General features: G+C 39.9%; 1 protein-coding gene across 2 annotated transcripts in view; it reads left to right on the top strand.

The window, feature by feature from the left end:
• The window catches only part of NCAPD3 (non-SMC condensin II complex subunit D3), a 67432-nt gene that overhangs the window by 28175 nt on the left and 21112 nt on the right, over window positions 1-18145 (top strand). For both annotated transcript variants that reach the window (XM_017872168.1, XM_017872167.1), the window contains 9 exons: window positions 939-1012; window positions 1527-1661; window positions 2752-2972; window positions 10219-10410; window positions 10741-10838; window positions 10983-11098; window positions 14602-14709; window positions 16899-17013; window positions 17094-17201. In XM_017872168.1, coding sequence (XP_017727657.1) covers window positions 939-1012; window positions 1527-1661; window positions 2752-2972; window positions 10219-10410; window positions 10741-10838; window positions 10983-11098; window positions 14602-14709; window positions 16899-17013; window positions 17094-17201 — 1167 coding nt within the window. The remainder of the gene's footprint in view (window positions 1-938; window positions 1013-1526; window positions 1662-2751; window positions 2973-10218; window positions 10411-10740; window positions 10839-10982; window positions 11099-14601; window positions 14710-16898; window positions 17014-17093; window positions 17202-18145) is intronic.

The following is an 18145-nucleotide window of genomic DNA, read 5'->3' as shown; positions in this document are numbered from 1 at the left end:
ACTCCTGGGCTCAGGTGATCCTCTGATCTCAGTCTTCCCAGTAGCTGGGATTATAGACACATACCACCACATCCAGCCTTTTCACTATTTTTTGTTTATTTGTTTTGGAAAATATAGTTATTTTTTATGAAAAAGTACTAACAGTAACATGTCTTGCTATTTTAAAATGAATTAGTAAATATTTTTACAATTCTCAGTTTAAATTGCTGATTCGTATTAAAAGATATAATCTCTTTAGGGTTCTCAGTAATTATTAAGAATATAAAGAAGCCTCAAGGCTGGGCATGGTAGCTCACTCCTATAATTTCACTGCTTTGGGAGGCTGAGGTGGGAGGATCACTTGAGGCTAAGAGTTCGAGACCAGCCTGATCAACAGCACAATCCTGTCTTTGCAAAAAAATTAAAAAAAAAAAAATTAGTCTAGCATGGTGGCTCATGCCTGTAGTCCTAGCTACTTGGGAGGCTGAGGAGAGAGGATTACTTGAGTCCAGGAGTTTGAGATTGCAGTGAGCTCTGATTGTACCACTGCACACCACCCTGGGCAACAGAATGAGACCCCCGTCTCTTATTAAAAAAATGCCTTCAAGTCAAACATTTTAAAGCTGCTATTATATATTACCTCATCAAATCTTTAAAATAATCCTAAGGGTTAGAAACTCCTATTTGTAGCTAAACAAAATGGAAGAGATAAATTCAGAATTTTAGAGGTAGGGGCCAAGATTTAAAACCAAATTTTTAATATTCCAAAGTTTATATGCATTACAGTGAATACCTAATTATCCACATTTTCTTCTTTTTCCACACTCTAATTTCTTAAGATTTAAAACAAGCTAGTGAGTCTTTAAGAGGAGTGTATTTTCTGGGTATTGTGTGGCGAAATGTTAGCTGCTGTATGACTTTTCTCCGGCTGTGATGACCCTTTGGTATTCCCTCTACAGAAAGATGTGTCATGGCAATGCTGAGAAAGAGGATCAGGGATGAGAAGACCAACGTTAGGAAGTCTGCACTGCAGGTGTGAGTTTTCTCTGCACATTTTTTTTTTTAAGCACTAAAAACTTGGAAATGCAAAGGGATATTTTTTAAACTCCTAGACCATATTCATTATTTAATTTGCTTTTCACTGAACTGTTAGTTGACCCTGATCCTGTTATATGTGAATTATAGATGAACTGGAAGATTATTTATTTTTAAGCTTTCCTACAGGGTTTCTGATTTTTTTAAGAACCACAAATTTATATCCTTAATTTGTTTAGAATAGGAATTCTTAACCTAGGGAGCATGCGTGGATTTTAATAGGTTCATAAAATTGTTTGTAAATATTTGTTTATATAAAATTTGTTTTTCTTTGAGAGAGGCCTTAGCAAATTGGATTCTGAAAAATGGGATGTTGTGAGGAGGAAGGTTGGATCCATGACCCTAAAATGTTAAGAACCACAAACTTAAAGGAAGTGCTCCTTTGTTAACAGTTTATCTTTCTGAGTTGATTCTATGCAGTCATCACTTCGTGTTGCATATATGCCTTCTAGGTATTAGTGAGTATTTTGAAACACTGTGATGTCTCGGGCATGAAGGAGGACCTGTCGATTCTGCAGGACCAGTGTCGGGACCCTGCGGTGTCTGTCCGGAAGCAGGCCCTCCAGTCTCTTACTGAACTCCTTATGGTGAGAGGCAGGACATTAGATGTGTAATGCACGGTATTTTACATTAAAAGTAATTCCACGCAATAATTACCTGCTGCTAAATGTTAAGTTGACCTTTAAAAACTCTTAAGTCCACTGTAGAATTATACAACATAAGGGAGGAGGTATCTTTGAATTATGTATGATAGACTGTGCTTCCTATTAAACATAATTAGGAACTAATGCTAGCGAATGCCAATTGTTAGCCCTTTCTTCACTTTGTTTTTTATTTTTTTTGAGGCAGAGTCCTGCTGTGTTTCTCAGGCTGGAGTGCAGTGGCACAATCTTGGCTCACTGCAACCTCCGCCTCTCGGGTTCAAGCAGCGCTCCTGCCTCAGCCTCCTGAATCGCTGGGACTACAGGCAGGTGCTGCCATGCCTGGCTAATTTTTGTATTTTGTATTTTCAGTAGAGACAGGGTTTCACTGTTGGCCAGGCTGGTCTCGAACTCCTGACCTCAGGTGACCCGCCTGACTTGGCCTCTCAGAGTGCTGGGATTACAGGCGTGAGTGACTGCACCCGACCCTTTTCTTCACTTTAAATCTCACACAGGAAAATAAAATTTTAAGTTGATTTGGTTAAGCTGGAGGCCTAGACTAAATTTAGTCAATTAGGGCATAGATAGATGGTATTGCCGGAAGAGCAGACTCACAAGTACTATATTTAATTTACTCTTGTCAGCTAGGTAGCATTTTAGTTGAATTTTAAAAGCATGTTTATTTCTTTATTTCATGATAGAAGGCATTAAGCAACGCATATTTTGACTTTTTCTGTCAGCATCTGTTCTAATTGCTCTTTGGGATATTTATTATTTGCTCTTGATTTTTAATGACCAAAAAAGTGCTGATTTACTTCTACTAGTAAAATAGTGACTTTAATGTATAAGTTTAAAATTTTGGTTTGCACTGATTTACATTAAGCTGGCTTTGCTTTTGTATGTTTTTGATTTTTTTTTCCACTTGGTGGTCTATTTGCAGTTGAATGTGTGATTATTTTTAACATGTCAAAATGTTGATCACAACTTCCCTGACTTGTATCTAGACCTTCTTGTGTCATAATCTTTCACTCCTAAGGCTCAGCCTAGATGCGTGCAGATCCAGACAGCCTGGCTGCGGGGCTTGGTCCCGGTGGTGATGGACTGTGAGAGCACTGTGCAGGAGAAGGCCCTGGAGTGCCTGGACCAGCTGCTGCTGCAGAACATCCGGCATCACAGCCACTTTCACGCTGAGGATGACAGCCAGGTCCTCGCCTGGGCACTTCTTACCCTCCTCACCACAGAAAGCCAGGAACTGAGGTAGGTTAACTGTATGACCTGTGTTCCCTGTAGAAGAAGGCCGTAAGACTTTGTATTAGTAAATTTCTCCTACTGGTCCTTGAAAAATCAGCTTTCCAGATTACTTAGTATATGTGAAAATTCAATATTGGTCTCTTTTTCCTTGACTTACTTCAAATCTCTTAGATATTTTTATCGACTGTATGTTTGTGACACCTTTTTGGTCACTTCCTGTGCATCCGTCTGACACTTTCCAGTTTCATGTTGGTATCTTAATATGTAATAGACAACACTGATGGAAATACATATTAAATTAATATCACCTTTCCCCAATGCTGGTTATCATGAAGGAGGACTTCCTAGCTCCTGCAAGTTAAACTGTTTTTAACACCTTATTGGATTAATTGACTTAACTAACGCTGCAGGGTTTCTCCCCTTTGATAACATTTATTGAACATACACTGTACAGTGAATATTGTGTTTAGGAGTTAGGACCTGTGATGGAGGAATCATCTTACAGTAGAAAGAGAATAGATTTAGTATCAAAAGATACCATTCTACGGCCTTGCAAAAATCACTTACTCTGAGCCTTAGTTTCCTGATTTGTAAGAGGCAGCTGTTGTACTCCAGGATCTCTTCATACCTCTTTAGGTATTACAACTTTGTGCCTGAAAAAGCGTGTTCATTCAGTAAAGGTTTTCTCAGTACAGGTTGAGCATCTGAAATCCAAAAATCTAAAATCCAAACAATGTTAGCATGATGCCACAGGTGGAAAATCTCACACCTGACCTCTTGAGATAGGTCACAGTCAAAATGCAGGCTCACAACATACAGCCTGTTCAGCATCCCCAAGTGAAAAATAAAATCACCTTCAGGCTGTGCATATAATGTGTATACGAGACTTTGGTCCCATCCCCAAGATATCTTACTAAGTATCTGCAAATATTTAAAATCCAAAACACTTCTGGTCCCAAGCATTTCAGATAAGTGATACTCAACCTGTGTCTACTCCATGCTTTGCTGAGATTTCTAGAAGGGAGAGATTTAGCCAATAATAGAGTCTACTGCTTTTTCACTTTTCTTAGAGATACCTCCTTATACGTGCTCAATGTATTAATTCATGTTAACTTAATGAAAAGTAGTAGTCATTCTTTGCAGAAAAGCAGGAGAGGCCTTCTACAGCTCCTGAGAAGCTGTTGGGAGGTTTTAAAATTTATTTTCTTTATAAAATTTTTTATTGAAGTATAGCATGTCTTGAAAAGTACACAAACCATAAGGTCAGTAAATATCACAAGGAAAGTATACCTGTGTAACCACCATGCAATCTCTGTTTGTCGTTGTAGGTGATAGCCACTTCTGCCCAAGTTGCCTAACACTTGAAAAAGAGTGGCCCAGAACTCATGTGCTGCACATTTTCTGAAATTACTCTTGACTTCTGATTTCATGGCAACTCTTCTTATTTTCTAGTGTTGCTTAAAATTTTGTCTTCTTTTTGGTATTCGTTTATTTCAGAGGTCTTTAAGGAGACATTAAAACAAACAAAGAAACATGGGCTTATTATGAAACCTGGAATCAGGTTGTGGATGGAACTGCTTAAGGAGATTATAAAATGAGTAAGAAAAAATGCAAGCTTAGAAGAGGAACCTTGCAGAAGATGTGCATTGAAGGCTTCAACAGTGGAAGATAGCCATGTTAAAAAGACTTAAAAAGTATGAAGAGGTAGAGGAACAACTATGAGAAAATGATTCAAATGGAAACAGGGAGTGAGGATTTCAAGCAAAACAAGCAGTCGACAATTCTAAATGTCTCAAAAACATTTCAAAAAAACTGTCTCAAAAAAACATTTCAAAACTCATTCACATAATTCACATCAAGTTTAAATCTTACACCCAGCCAGATTATTCAACATATAGGGTAAAATAAAGCCATACTGAGACTAGTGGAAAACCAAGGGTGTTTATTGCCACTACCCCTCCACTAAAGGGCCATCTATGAAGGATGTACTTCAGGCCAGGCTATAATCCCAGCACTCTGGGAGGCTGAGGCGGGAGAACTGCTTAAGGCCAGGAGTTTGAGATCATCCCTGGCAATGTGGTGAGACCTTGTCTCTACAAAAAAAAAAAAAAATAGCCATTTGTGGTGGCGCACGCCTGTAGTCCCAGCCACTTGGGAGGCTGTGGTGGGAGGATCCCTTCAGCCCAGGAGGTGGAGGCTGCAGTGAGCCGTAATTGCACCACTGCACTCCAGGCTGGGTGACAGAGCAAGACCTTGTCTCAAAAAAATAAAACAAAAAGAATGTACCTCAGAAGGATGGAAACTGAATTCAGAAGGGAGGAATGGCATATGAGAAGGAAAGGTTGCTAAGAAATTGATAAACACATAGATAAATCTAAATGAAGCATAGCCATTACAAATCAGTAACAACAATGATACGAGGATGACTAATTGGGATGACTGAAAGCCAGGTGAAGCTAAAATATAAAATAGTATGTAGGATGAGCTGGAGGGTGCATTTACTTGCATTTCTAGCATTGGATAGGAGACTAGAGATGCTCATTAGTATTAAACTCGAGTCAACACTGCAGACAACCAGGGATGGTCGTATGTAACTTCTGAGCCAGCAGAAGGGAAGTAACACTGAAGACAGTTCAGTGCAAGAAAAGGCAGAACAGAAGCGAGGTTAAAAAATGAGAAGGAAATAAAAAGCATGGTATATTGAAATCATAAAATAAAGGGGTGAATTAATCCAATAGGTCAGTAATCTCTATAAATGTCAATGACTTACATTTAACAGTTAGTGGACAAAATCTTTGGATATAAAAACCAAAATCCAACTACGTACTGTTTATAAGAGCCACACCTAAAATAAAACTACCAGAAATGCTGAAAGTAAGAAAAGGTTACTAGAAAATAATGCGAAAAGAAGGCTGTATCAGATAGAACAGAATTTAAAATAGAGTCAAATAGAATTTAAGGAAAATGTCATCAGTTGTAAAGAAAGTTACTTATAAAGGAATTATACCTGGAAGAGGTATGTGTTCCTAAAGAATACGTATAAAACCCCATGCCCAACAGAAGCACATATTTCTAAGTTTATGTGAACCATTTATAAAAATTGATTATGTACTATTTCATAGAGTCAGTCTTAAATATCAACAATTCTATATTAACAGGATAATGTTCTCTGAGCATTATATAATAAGTAGTAGAGGAAAACCTCAAAAAAGAGTATTTGAAGAATTAAAAAAGATACTTCTAAATAACTCCAAGGTCAAAGACCAGTGAATTGGAAGATTTTTGGAACAATATGTGCCAAAACTGGTAGAATGCATTTAATGGAGTACTTAGGAGGAAATATGTAATGTTAAATGTGTATTAGAAAAGGAAAGGACTGAAAACTGAGGAGCTAAAGGTTCAATTTAAGAAGTTACAAAACGTCATTGAATAAACTTAAGGAAAAGAAATGCTAAAATTAAGACTGGAAATTTAAAACTGGGAAAGAAAACTGAGTCTTTGAAAAGGCTTATGGAAAAGATAAACTTCTGCCGAGATATGACAAGAAAAAAGGTACAAATAAATAATATTAATGATGAAATGGGCGATGCAACTACAAATGCCTTATTCAGTATACATTCAAACCAGACTGTCCAGAATGTGTTAGTATTTTTTAAAGGGCACAGTTCTGTATAGGCATTTTTTAGTCTAAAGTTTTAATTGATATAGCTCTTTGTATTAATTTGCTAGGGCCACCATAACAAAACACCACAGAGCAGGTGGCTTGAATAACAGAAATTTATTTTCTCACAGTTGTGGAGGGTAGAAATTTGAGATCAAGGTGCCAGGACAGTGGATTTCTCCTGAGGCCTCTCTCCTTGGCTGTGTCCTCACACACATCCCTGGTGTCTCATTCTGTGTCAGCATTTCTTCTTACAAGGACACCCTTTGTGTCTGGAATTTATTCCTTTTGGTGAGTTCTTGGTCTTGCTGACTTCAAGAATAAAGCCGCGAACCTTCGCGGTGAGTGTTACAGCTCTTAAAGATGGTGTGTTCTGAGTTTGTTCCTTCAGATGTTCAGATGTGCCTGGAGTTTCTTCCTTTTGGTGGGTTCATAGTCTCGCTGACTTCAGGAGTGAGGCCGCAGACCTTCGCAGTGAGTGTTACAGCTCTTAAAGGTGGCACGTCCAGAGTTGTTTGTTCCTCCTGGTGGGTTTGTGATCTCACTAACTTCAGGAATGGAGCCGCATACCCTCGCGTTGAGTGTTACAGCTAATAAAGGCAGTGCAGACCCAAAGAGTGAGCAGCAGCAAGATTTATTGTGAAGAGCGAAAGAACCAAGCTTCCACAGCATGGAAGGTGACCCAAGCAGGTTGCTGCTGCTCGCTCGGGTGGCCAGCTTTTATTCCCTCATTTGGCCCCACCTGTGTCCTGCTGATTGGTCCATGTTACAGAGCGCTGATTGGTCCATTTTACAGAGTACTGACTGGTGCATTTACAATCCTTTAGCTAGACACAGCATGCTGATTGGTGCGTTTACAATCCTTTAGCTAGACACAGAGTGCTGATGGGTGCGTTTTTACAGAGTGCTGATTGGTGCATTTACAATCCTTTAGCTAGACACAGCATGCTGATCAGTACGTTTTTACAGAGTGCTGATTGGTGCGTTTACAGTCCTTTAGCTAGACAGAGTGCTGATCAGTGTGTTTTTACAGAGTGCTGATTGGTGCATTTATAATCCTTTAGCTAGACACAGAGTGCTGATTGGTACATTTTTACAGAGTGTTGATTGGTGCATTTACAATCCTTTAGCTAGACACAGTGCTGATTGGTACATTTCCAATCCTCTAGCTAGACAGAAAAGTTCTCCAAGTCCCCACTTGATCCAGGAAGCTGGCTTCTTCTCTCACGTTGAACTTGGGTTAGGGCCCACCCTAACAGCCACATTTTAACTTCATCACCTCTGTAAAGGCCCTATAGGAGGGAGTGGTAGAGGTGATGAAAGCTGAGCTTGAGGTTTGGAGGAAATGGAAGAGGAAATAGTTGATTCAATTGAACAAACATATTTTGAGGACTTCATTTTCCAGGACTGGTTCTAAGTGCTGGAGATTCACAGAATAGTTCCATGCACTTCCTCTACTCCAGATGGTCTGGTGAAATAGACAAAAGCAAGTCACAATTTTAGTGGAAAGGGAGAAACAGAGGAAGGGCACATGGCATTTTGGTGATTATTTCTTCCTCTTTTTCCTCTTCCTGTCCTTCTTCTTTCTTCTTCTAGCTTAGGCTGGCTTCCCAGAAGTAGTGGCATGGGCAGAATATTTGTGAATGTGTAGGAATTAAGCAGCCAGAATAGTGAGGGTTGCCAGGAAGGACATAGTCATGCGAAAGCTCAGGCCAGAAGGCTCTACCAAATCTCAGGAAAATGCCTAGATCAATAGGTGTGGAGAGCAGAGGTCAGGCAGGTCGAGGACGGAGGGAGTGATGGAAGCCCAGCTTCGACTTGGAATGCTTTATCACATCGCAGTTGGGAGCTCTTGGTAATGCATGAGGTCACCCAGAGTTAGGTTGGAGATAAGAGGACCAAGAATAGAGCTTTTCAAATCAGCAATTAGTTATTAGAAGACAGGAATTAGTTAAAGGAGATGAAAAGAGATCCAGCTGGTGGACCAGAGTCTCAGCGCAAAAGGAGTAGCCAGTAACCTCTGGTGGAGGCCATGGAGATGGGCCTGAAGCATGCCGTTGGTTTTGGTACTAAGATTAGAGGTTAGTGTGTTGGGTCACAGTCTGCCCAGGTGGGGAATGGCTGTGGCCCTCGGCTGGGCTGGGAGGCTGGGTGGGAGTGGAGGGCTGGGAGTTGTCAAAGAGGAGCCAAGTTTAAGATTTCTGCAAGTTTTCTGAACTCTGCAAGTTCAGAGAATTTTTCCCCATTCTGTTGGCTACATATAATGAACATTACTTAATATTTTATATAATTATTTTAAAATAAATTTTAAAATATTTGTTCATTGCTTATATCTTGTGGTATTTGGACATAAGTCAGACATAAATCATGTTGTAAGCTAACTGTAGTAAGATTCGACATCTGTGGATGGATTTTTAATAGCTGGTATATTAACAAAACTTCATTTATATGCATATGCTTATGATGGCATATAGATGTGTTTATTTTGTTATAGTTACCCTGTTCTGTATGCTCTGAGAATTTCCCTTTTAAAAACAATTTAATGAGGAATTCCCGATGTTTGCGTGTGTGTATGTATGTGTATGTGTTTTCCCAGAAGTCTGAAGAAAAATTAATCAAGAGAAGAAGTGTATTTTTCTCTTCATTTAAATATATAATATGGCATTGTCTCATGAGTCATGATCCCATTCAGTGACATGGGAAGAAGTAAAATAAGAGATAGTTCTAAAACAACAGTGACGGCCAGGCACAGTGGCTCACAACTATAATCTCAGTACTTTGGAAGGCCAAGACAGAAGGATGGCTTGAGCCCAGAAGTTCAAGACCAGTCTAGGCAACATAGCGAGACCCTGTCTCGAAAGAAAGAGAGATAGAGAGAAAAGAAAGAGAGAAAGAGAAGAAAGAAGGGAAAAAGATTAGCCAGGGATGATGACCATGCCTGTAGTCTCAGCTGCTCTGGAGGCTGAAGGAAGAGGATTGATTGAACCCAGGAGGTGGAAGCTACGCAGAGAGCTGTGATCATACTACTGTGATCCAGCTTGGGTGACGGAGTGTGACCCTGTCTCAAAAAATAGTAGTAAAACACTTTAGTACATCAGAAGCACTGTTTGAAATATCTATTTCTGAGTGGTATTAAGTTATTGCATATTTTAGCTCATTTAACATCATATTTAATTGTTGGGTTGTCATTTACAATCCTTCCACTGGAAAAAGGATGGTGTTACTAATTTTTGTCGCTATAACTGTATGAGCTCTGAATATATCTGTAACTGACCCCATGCAGTTATGTAGAAATTTTGGAGGAGAGGAGGAGAAGAGTCTCAAATGAATTGTGAAATTTTATTCTTTGCTTTAAGAAATATTTTACGAGGGGAAAAATGAATATAACTGATTATAGAATAATAAAAATTTAAAAGATACCTAGTTTGGTATCAGACATGCCACTAATTAGGAAAGTCTGTGAAAGTTTCATGTGCCACATGAGTCCTGGAGCAGCAGAAGTTGATACCCTTTCCGTGAGGCGCTGATCTGAATTGTTTTGTATATTTACACTTGTAATTCTGCTTTTCTATCTTTTTTTTTTTTTTCTAGCCGATATTTAAATAAGGCTTTTCATATCTGGTCCAAGAAAGAAAAATTCTCATCCACTTTTATAAACAATATAATATCTCACACTGGCACGGAACATTCGGCACCTGCCTGGATGCTGCTTTCCAAGATTGCTGGCTCCTCACCCAGGCTGGACTACAGCAGAGTAATACAGTCCTGGGAGAAAATCAGCAGGTTTGTATCTTCCGATTTGACCACTAATGACACTGAAGAGTCTTAGAAACAAAGCCCAAGGCTTAAGGAAGTGGGCCTTTTTCATAGCTATTCATATACAGAGACCTTCTGCTTGAAACCTGGTATAAAAACAAGCATGAAAAAATAAGAATCATGTTTAACCCATTTCCCCTTGTCCAAGTACAGTAAGTGCCTTGTTCCCACCGCTTGACTCCTAAGCCATGCTACCTATCCTGCTTCCTCCAGTGTTGATAATCCAGAAGAAAGGCCTTTGTTGGCAGCAGTGTTTAACTTGCTTCTCCCTTGATATTTCTCCTGCCCTTTCTCTAGTCAGCAGAATCCCAATTCAAACACCTTAGGACATATTCTGTGTGTGATTGGGCATATTGCAAAGCATCTTCCTAAGAGCACCCGGGACAAAGTGACTGGTGAGTGTCCGCTGGAGAGTCTTACTTGAAAATGCATTGCTGTTCATTTCAGGGGTGTGTGTGTGTGTGTGTGTGTGTGTGTGTGTGTGTGTACCTGAATATATTTAAGCAGTTGAACTTCAGGGGTTTTGACCTCCTTCACAGATGCTGTCAAGCGTAAGCTGAATGGATTTCAGTGGTCTCTAGAAGTGATCAGTTCAGCTGTTGACGCTTTGCAGAGGCTTTGTAGAGCATCTGCAGAGACACCAGCAGAGGAGCAGGTATGGCCAGACTTTCCCTGATACATTTCTGACTTGTTTGTGCTTAGGGTGTTACTGTGCTTTGAAGTTTGAGGAGCATGTTCTATAAATAAGAGGACATGTAAGGATGTCCCCAGCAGCTATTGCCACGACGAGGCAAGGTTTACAGAACTGGCAATTGACATTCCCCAAGAAGATTTAGCTGCTGAAGAGAAATGACTCCCTTAGATGATCACCACCTTGATCGCAGGGACAAGTGTCTTTAGGTAGGCACTCCTGTTGATTGTCTGTCATTTCCTGGTGAGAATTCTGCAAGGTTATCTTTCTCCTTGACTTCCACTCTCATTCCAAGAACACTTATAGGCAATTTTCCACTTAAGCAGGAAGTTCCCTCCAGAACAGTTTTCTGACCTTTTGATAAATCATAATCTTGGACATGCCTGTCCTGTTACTATGAGGTTACACTACTCAAATATCTCTTGTTGGTATCATGTCCCCAAAGTTGCCTACAGCCCACAGCTAATGTTTTTATATATGCATAAACACAAATCCAAATCAGCGATTTATATGAGGCAGAGAGTTACTTTGATTCCTTAAAAGGTATGCATACCAGTAACTCTGAAGAAATCATTTTATTACCATATATTTATTCTGTTTTTATCAGGAGATACACTCTTAGTACAATCCTGACGAAGAAATTTAGAGCTGGGGTTATTAATAATGGCTACAGAAAACAAAAATTAAATAATTGCTGGAATATATTTAAGTTTTCCAGAATAAAAGAAGATGATGGCTTCAGCTGATCTCCCCAACTACCTTCCTATGCTTCCTTTTCTTGACCAAGTTCATAAGAGAAAACCCTTCCTTAAGATGTTACATTTTCTACTTCTGACAGATCAATTAAAACAATGAGTGTAACTTTTTTGCTTGGGACTTAAGACTGTTGACCTATTTCTTATGAAATGATGTCTGGTGTTTTTTTGGTATCTTTAGGCTCTTTTATTGGTGAAAGGGATACTTGAATTATTTGATTTTTCTAACCCTTTTTCTCAAGACCCAAGAAATTATATGAAAACTTTTATTTTATTTTGAGATGGAGTTTTGCTCTGTCCCCCAGGCTGACGTACAGTGGCACAATCTCAGCTCACCACAACCTCCGCCTCCTGGGTTCGAGCAAGTCTTGTGCCTCAGCCTCCTGAGTAACTGGGATTACGGGCAGATGCCATCAGGCCCAGCTAATTTTTGTATTTTTAGTAGAGACAGGGTTTTACCATGCTGGCCAGACTGGTCTCAAACTCCTGATCTCAAGTGATCACCTGCTTCAGCCTCCCAAAGTGCTAGGATTACAGGCATGGTAAGACTGAGGAAAGAGTGATCAGGGAGGAATTTACGTAACAGATTATGAAACTGCAAGTCTTCCAGGCTCAGGTACACAACTTACTACCGCCAGAACTGGGACTAGAACTAAGGCCTCTGACTTTTTCCTAATTTTCTTTTCACCAGCACTGGTTGGAAAAAGAATCATGTGTACAGCGCGCAGTCAGGGCCTAGGAAGTCATCTGCCGCTTGCTGCTGGCCCAGGGCCATTAGGACGGTGGTTACATTGTCATGAGAGCCTATGAGGAAGGCAAGGAACTGTCTTCAGGTTAGACACTGAGAGCTGGAAACAGGTGGGGTTACTACTGCATTAGCAAAGACTGCCACGGATTTAATCTGCCGACACAGCCCCACGGTTTTAATCTGCCGACACAGCCTCACTTGGTGGTTGACAGGAGCAAGGCCCTGAGATTTTCTGGAATGTTAGGATATTTTCAATCCATGTGACCCACTTGTTTCCTCTAAACACACTTCTCCTTTTCTTTTCTCTGTAAGTGAATATCATTTATTTTACTGAGAGCAACAGATTACCCAAAGATATAGCTCAGCAGCAGTATATATATGAAAGGACTGTTGTCTTTGGGCATTTTTGTTATGTGTTTTGTGGCTGTCATTAAAAAATCGATGAGATCTTGGACTGTATTAGTAGAAATAGTGTCTAGAACAAGAGGAGCAGTGGTCCTGTGTCCTGGCTAAATCTAAGTTGACACATTCTGTGATTCATTGTCAGTGACAAAGTTACAGAGCAGTGTTGATGAAATTGAATATAACTAGAGGACAGCAGCTAAATAAGGGCACCACAAAGCACGCTGCGTAAGGAACTGCAGAAGGCCTGGAGTCTCTAGCGTGGAGAAGGGAGGGGTTGGGGACGGGAGGCTGCCTAGCTAAGTTCAAATTTATGAAGGACTTTCAAATAAAAGAATTGGATTTATTTCGTATTCCCAGACAACCTATCTGGACCAATGAATGGAAATTATAAATTTTGGTGACTGAAGAGAAAACTTACTGAGGTCTGCCTAAAATGGAGGGCTTGTCCCAGAGCATGTCCCTTGTTATTAGAGGTATTCAGGAGAAGCTGGACAAGAACTTGGAACAAGCTGCCATGTGGAGAGAATGCCAGGATTGGGTGGCCTTGTCGGCTTTCCCAGATTCTGTGATCCCGAAACTTACTAGTCATACTACCCAGGTTCTGGCCTCATCGGGATCAAGCATAAGAATTGCAGAAACTCTGTGGGCCAATGTTGTGGTCCAGGTTGTGCAATCTGTTAAAATTTTAAGTGTAATAATTATTGAAAAAGTAATAAAGGCAATAGTTTCAAGACACATTAGGGCAAGTCAGGCTAAAAGCATTGCTCGTAGTGCCAGGCTGTGGGCTGCTAGGCAGTGAATAATGGTTAACACAGGTCCCTTCCTAAGGCACTGCAGAGGAGTAGGGTGGGTGTATGCACATCAGCAGATAATTTCAGCATAAGGTAATCATTCCTAAAATAAAAATCGGCATCGGGTAACATGGAAGCAAGGGGATGAAGCACTTAGCTCAACCTAGGTGTTTTGGAATGGTTTCCTTCAGAAAATGAGGTCCAGGAATTCTAGAATGTTGTTGGGAGCTCTCTCTCCCTTCACGTAGAGGAACAGTCCAATGTGCACTAGAGGTGACCCCTTGAAGTTATTGTAATCAGTAAGAGACATGGAAAACTTGTTCCTAATGAATAAATTTCAGAAGAATAGCAACTCTTTATTTTATGTCTTTAAAAAATGTTTATCACAGTAGTTAATTCATCATCTGTATATGCCAGCAAAACTACAACTTACTTCTGTATTTTTGGAGGAGCACTACTATTATAGACCTCTTATAAATTACTGCTTGGGGTCATTATAAATATTTGGCCTTTTGCTCTTATAGGGCAAATGTAGAAAGAAAGATGATATACACACTGTTGTTTATAAATTCCACTGAGCCAGAACTCATGGCTGGATTTCTGAATGCATGTCATTGTGGTTTGGGCAACTTGTGGGAAAGAAGAAGGATAGAAAGCACCCCTACAGCCTATCCATTTGAAGATCAGTTTCTTCTGAGAACATGGTGTTTCATGGGTCGTCTGGGAGATGGGCGGGGCCCTTCAGAGATGACTTTTGACTTGCCGTAGGAATTGCTGAAGCAGGTGTGTGGGGATGTCCTCTCCACCTGTGAGCACCACCTCTCCAACATCGTTCTGAAGGAGAATGGAACAGGGAATATGGACGAAGACCTGTTGGTAAGTGACTGCTTTTCCTAAACATTCTTTACGCTTCCATTTTATCAGTGAGGTTTTGTTAAAGATGACTTTGTAATGTACACTTTAAATGCTTTTAACAAAAGGGCTGTCTTAGCCTAGAGCTTACTCTCTCTTTTTAGAAGATATTTTTTGATAACCTATTCATTTGTTTCTTATATACTTATTATCGGAGGGGGAAACTCAGTGGTATATACTTAATCTAGTTCAATCTTATGAGAAGCCTGATTTCAGTAGGGAAAACACTGTGTGTTGTAAGGTTGGTATAGTCAAGCTTAGAAATACAAGGTAAGAAATAATAATGTGAGTATACTCTTTTCGGTTTGTGTGTTTGCTTTTTAAAAAATTTAACATGACTTCTGAGCAGTTTGAACAGCTGACAGTAGAATGGGGGAATAGTGCTGAGCAATTGCAAAGTAATGACTGAAATAAAGATTTGACAATTCAAAACACAGATGACCTTGGAGCCCCAAGATTGTTTTCCATGGCACCCCTGCTTTAGAAACTGTAAACAGCTCACAGATTCCTGTGAGCCAGGACGGGACAGTTGGCTGATTTCAGTGGCTGACTGGGGACAAGATGTATGGCAGTAATTCTGGTTCCAACATCTGACTCTGTCCAGTAAAGGAAATAATGAGCTGCTTTTTGATGCCATTCAGTACAGGTCATCATTTAACCAAAACTGGCCGTTTTTCTCATGTATTTAAATTAGTAGAGCACATCTTTTCTGTGTTCAGTTTCTGCTTGTTAGCCTAGCTCTCCTCATTCCCAGTGATCACAGACCAAGTGTAGATTTGTTCAAAGTGAAGACCGTTGCGCCTGAAGCACTACTGTGCACGTGTTCAGTAACAGCCTCAGTATGGGAACTGGATGCTTTAGGAGAGGGCCGGGGAGTGTAGCACAGGCTTGGCCCAGGGTTTCTGGAGGGTCTTGCTCTTCTCACTCCTGCCCACACTAAGGAAGATGCTCACTGTGGTTAGTGAGTCCTGTCCCCACCCCTATCCCCCACATGTTTTTCAACTGTTAACTGCGTCATCAAAATCTACTCTTCAGTCAAAATATATATGAAGAGGTTTTGCCCTATATACATAGTTTCATTCTTGCGTCTTTAAATAGAATTTAAATATTTTTTAATGAAGAGATAACGGTATTTCAAGATTCTTTTAAACTCATATACTTTGTTATTGGCTTTCTTACCCTAGTATAAGCTTTTATTTGACATTTTACTATTCAGCATCATCCCTCCATTTGGGGCGTAAATTAAAAGAGAACAGTGTTACTTAGTTGTTAAACTGAATGTTATGAATAAACAGCATGGCAGCCGGGAGTAGGTTTTGAATGGGGTCTACATGGAGAAATAATCTGGAGGGCAACTTGAAAATATGTTTCAGAATGTGAAATAGCGTAACACACTCTTTACCCTGGATTTTACTTCTGAGGAAAATATGTTTCAGCATGTGCAAATGGCCGAATGCACTCCCTTTACCCTGGATTTTACTTCTGAGGAAAGAGAAGTGTCTAAGGATACACAGGTGTTTACCAGAGCAGATGGAAACATTAGCAAAGCGAAACAGCGTCAGTGTTCGTTAATACTGAAGTAGTGCAGGAAGTTATGATGACAGTCCTAGTTTTAAAATGGCATACTTATGTAGTCATTAAAGATATGTGTCATATCTATTGACATGAAATGATGCCTAATATTCAAAGTAATCATTGCAGACTTCAAAATACTCTAATTGGTAAGTGTATAAGAAAAGTAAACATAAAGCCATGTGACTATAGAAATACTTTGAAAAAGTTATACACAAAAACCATAATGATGTATCTGGGTGGGAGGATTATAGGTAGGTGATTCTGTATCCCAGTTCACCCACAATAACCCTGGTGTACACCTGTTTTTCACAATATAATTAGTAATAGCACCCCCTTTTACTTGCAGATTTGTCTAGATTTAGGTGATAAAATTATATGGTTGCCCTAATTTTGGATAAGTTTCATTACGTAGTGACTTAAGTTTTTACAATAGCCAGGTATTTTTATGAAACAAAAAAATAGTAACACTGTCTTAAATTTGGGGGATACGGGAAATACTCCATTGACATGTCCTTAATCTAGCTAGAGTTCACTTTTCTTTTGCCTTATTTTTACTGTCAAACCAATTATCTTTGTAGGTGAAGTACATTTTTACATTAGGGGATATAGCCCAGCTGTGTCCAGCCAGGGTGGAGAAGCGTGTCTTCCTTCTGATTCAGTCCGTCCTGGCTTCGCCTGCTGATGCTGACCATTGTAAGGCATTTGAAATCATACTCTGTACCATGCATGCCGGTTCAAGGTTCTGTCAGTGACTTTCTCTCCCTTCCTTGCAGTGCCATCATCTCAAGGCAGCAGTGCTGCCCCAGCCTCTCAGCCACCCTCCCAGGGCAGAGGTTCCGTCATGCCCTCTGTGATTAGAGCACATGCCATCATTACCTTAGGTAAGAGAAACGTGGGAGAATAGGGCTTGACATCAGGTTCTCTGTGTAGCTGTTGTCTTAAGTAAGCCCAGCCATGGGAGGGTGTCGGGCTGCCGAGCCTGTCTGTGTCTGCTCTCGGCCATACGGTTCCTAGAGGTGACTCTGATCTGAGTGCTCAGCTCTGCCTAACCACGTGCTGGTCATGAGAGCCCTCAGGCTGACAACACCCCGAGACGGCAAGACTCAGGTACTCTCTAGAGGGTCTAGAGGGAGCTTTTGCTTTTTAGTATGGCTATGTTAATTTATTACAATTATCCCTGTTTCTGTAATTTTTTTCAAGACCTTCACTTGACTTTAATACTCCTGCAATTTTTTTATACTCATAATGCAGCACCACGAAGTCTATTCATCAAGAACTGTGCCAGACGCTGCACTGAGTTCTGGAAATGAAGAAATAAATTTTCCATAAAAGGAAATGGTTTATTTAATACTTTCCAGAACTGGGTAGATGACTATTTACATATTTCTCCATGAACTCAAACTATTTTTAATCTTGAAAACACCGACCTCTATGCTGGGAATTTTTTTTTCCCTTTAGTGTGAGTGTATATTTCATGCTACATAAGTTATTCATTTTTTTGTAATATTAATTTTCAAATATGTAAGAATTGCAAAACATTTTCCAGGCACAAAAGAAACCTACAAACAAAACTCAGCAGGCTTTTCAACTGTGAACAAGAAAGAAAGGGGACATGCATTGTTTCCTATTTACCTAGCTCAGATTTCACATTCAGCATGGGGTATTTAGCATCTGTAGAGGATATGTATAATCGGGAGTAAAATGTTTCCTATCTCAGGCTTTGCTGATCATTCTCCAGGTAAGTGGATAACTGCGAAATTCAAATGCTGACTTTAAAAGGAAGATGATTTTATGAGTGTAAAGGAACATCCCGTAGTATATAACT

This window comes from Rhinopithecus bieti, unplaced genomic scaffold (assembly GCF_001698545.2).
Source record: "Rhinopithecus bieti isolate Rb0 unplaced genomic scaffold, ASM169854v2 scaffold_6481, whole genome shotgun sequence".
NCBI lineage: Eukaryota > Metazoa > Chordata > Mammalia > Primates > Cercopithecidae > Rhinopithecus > Rhinopithecus bieti.
Note: the sequence above shows the minus strand (reverse complement) of the source record. Positions and strands in the feature narration are given on the sequence as shown.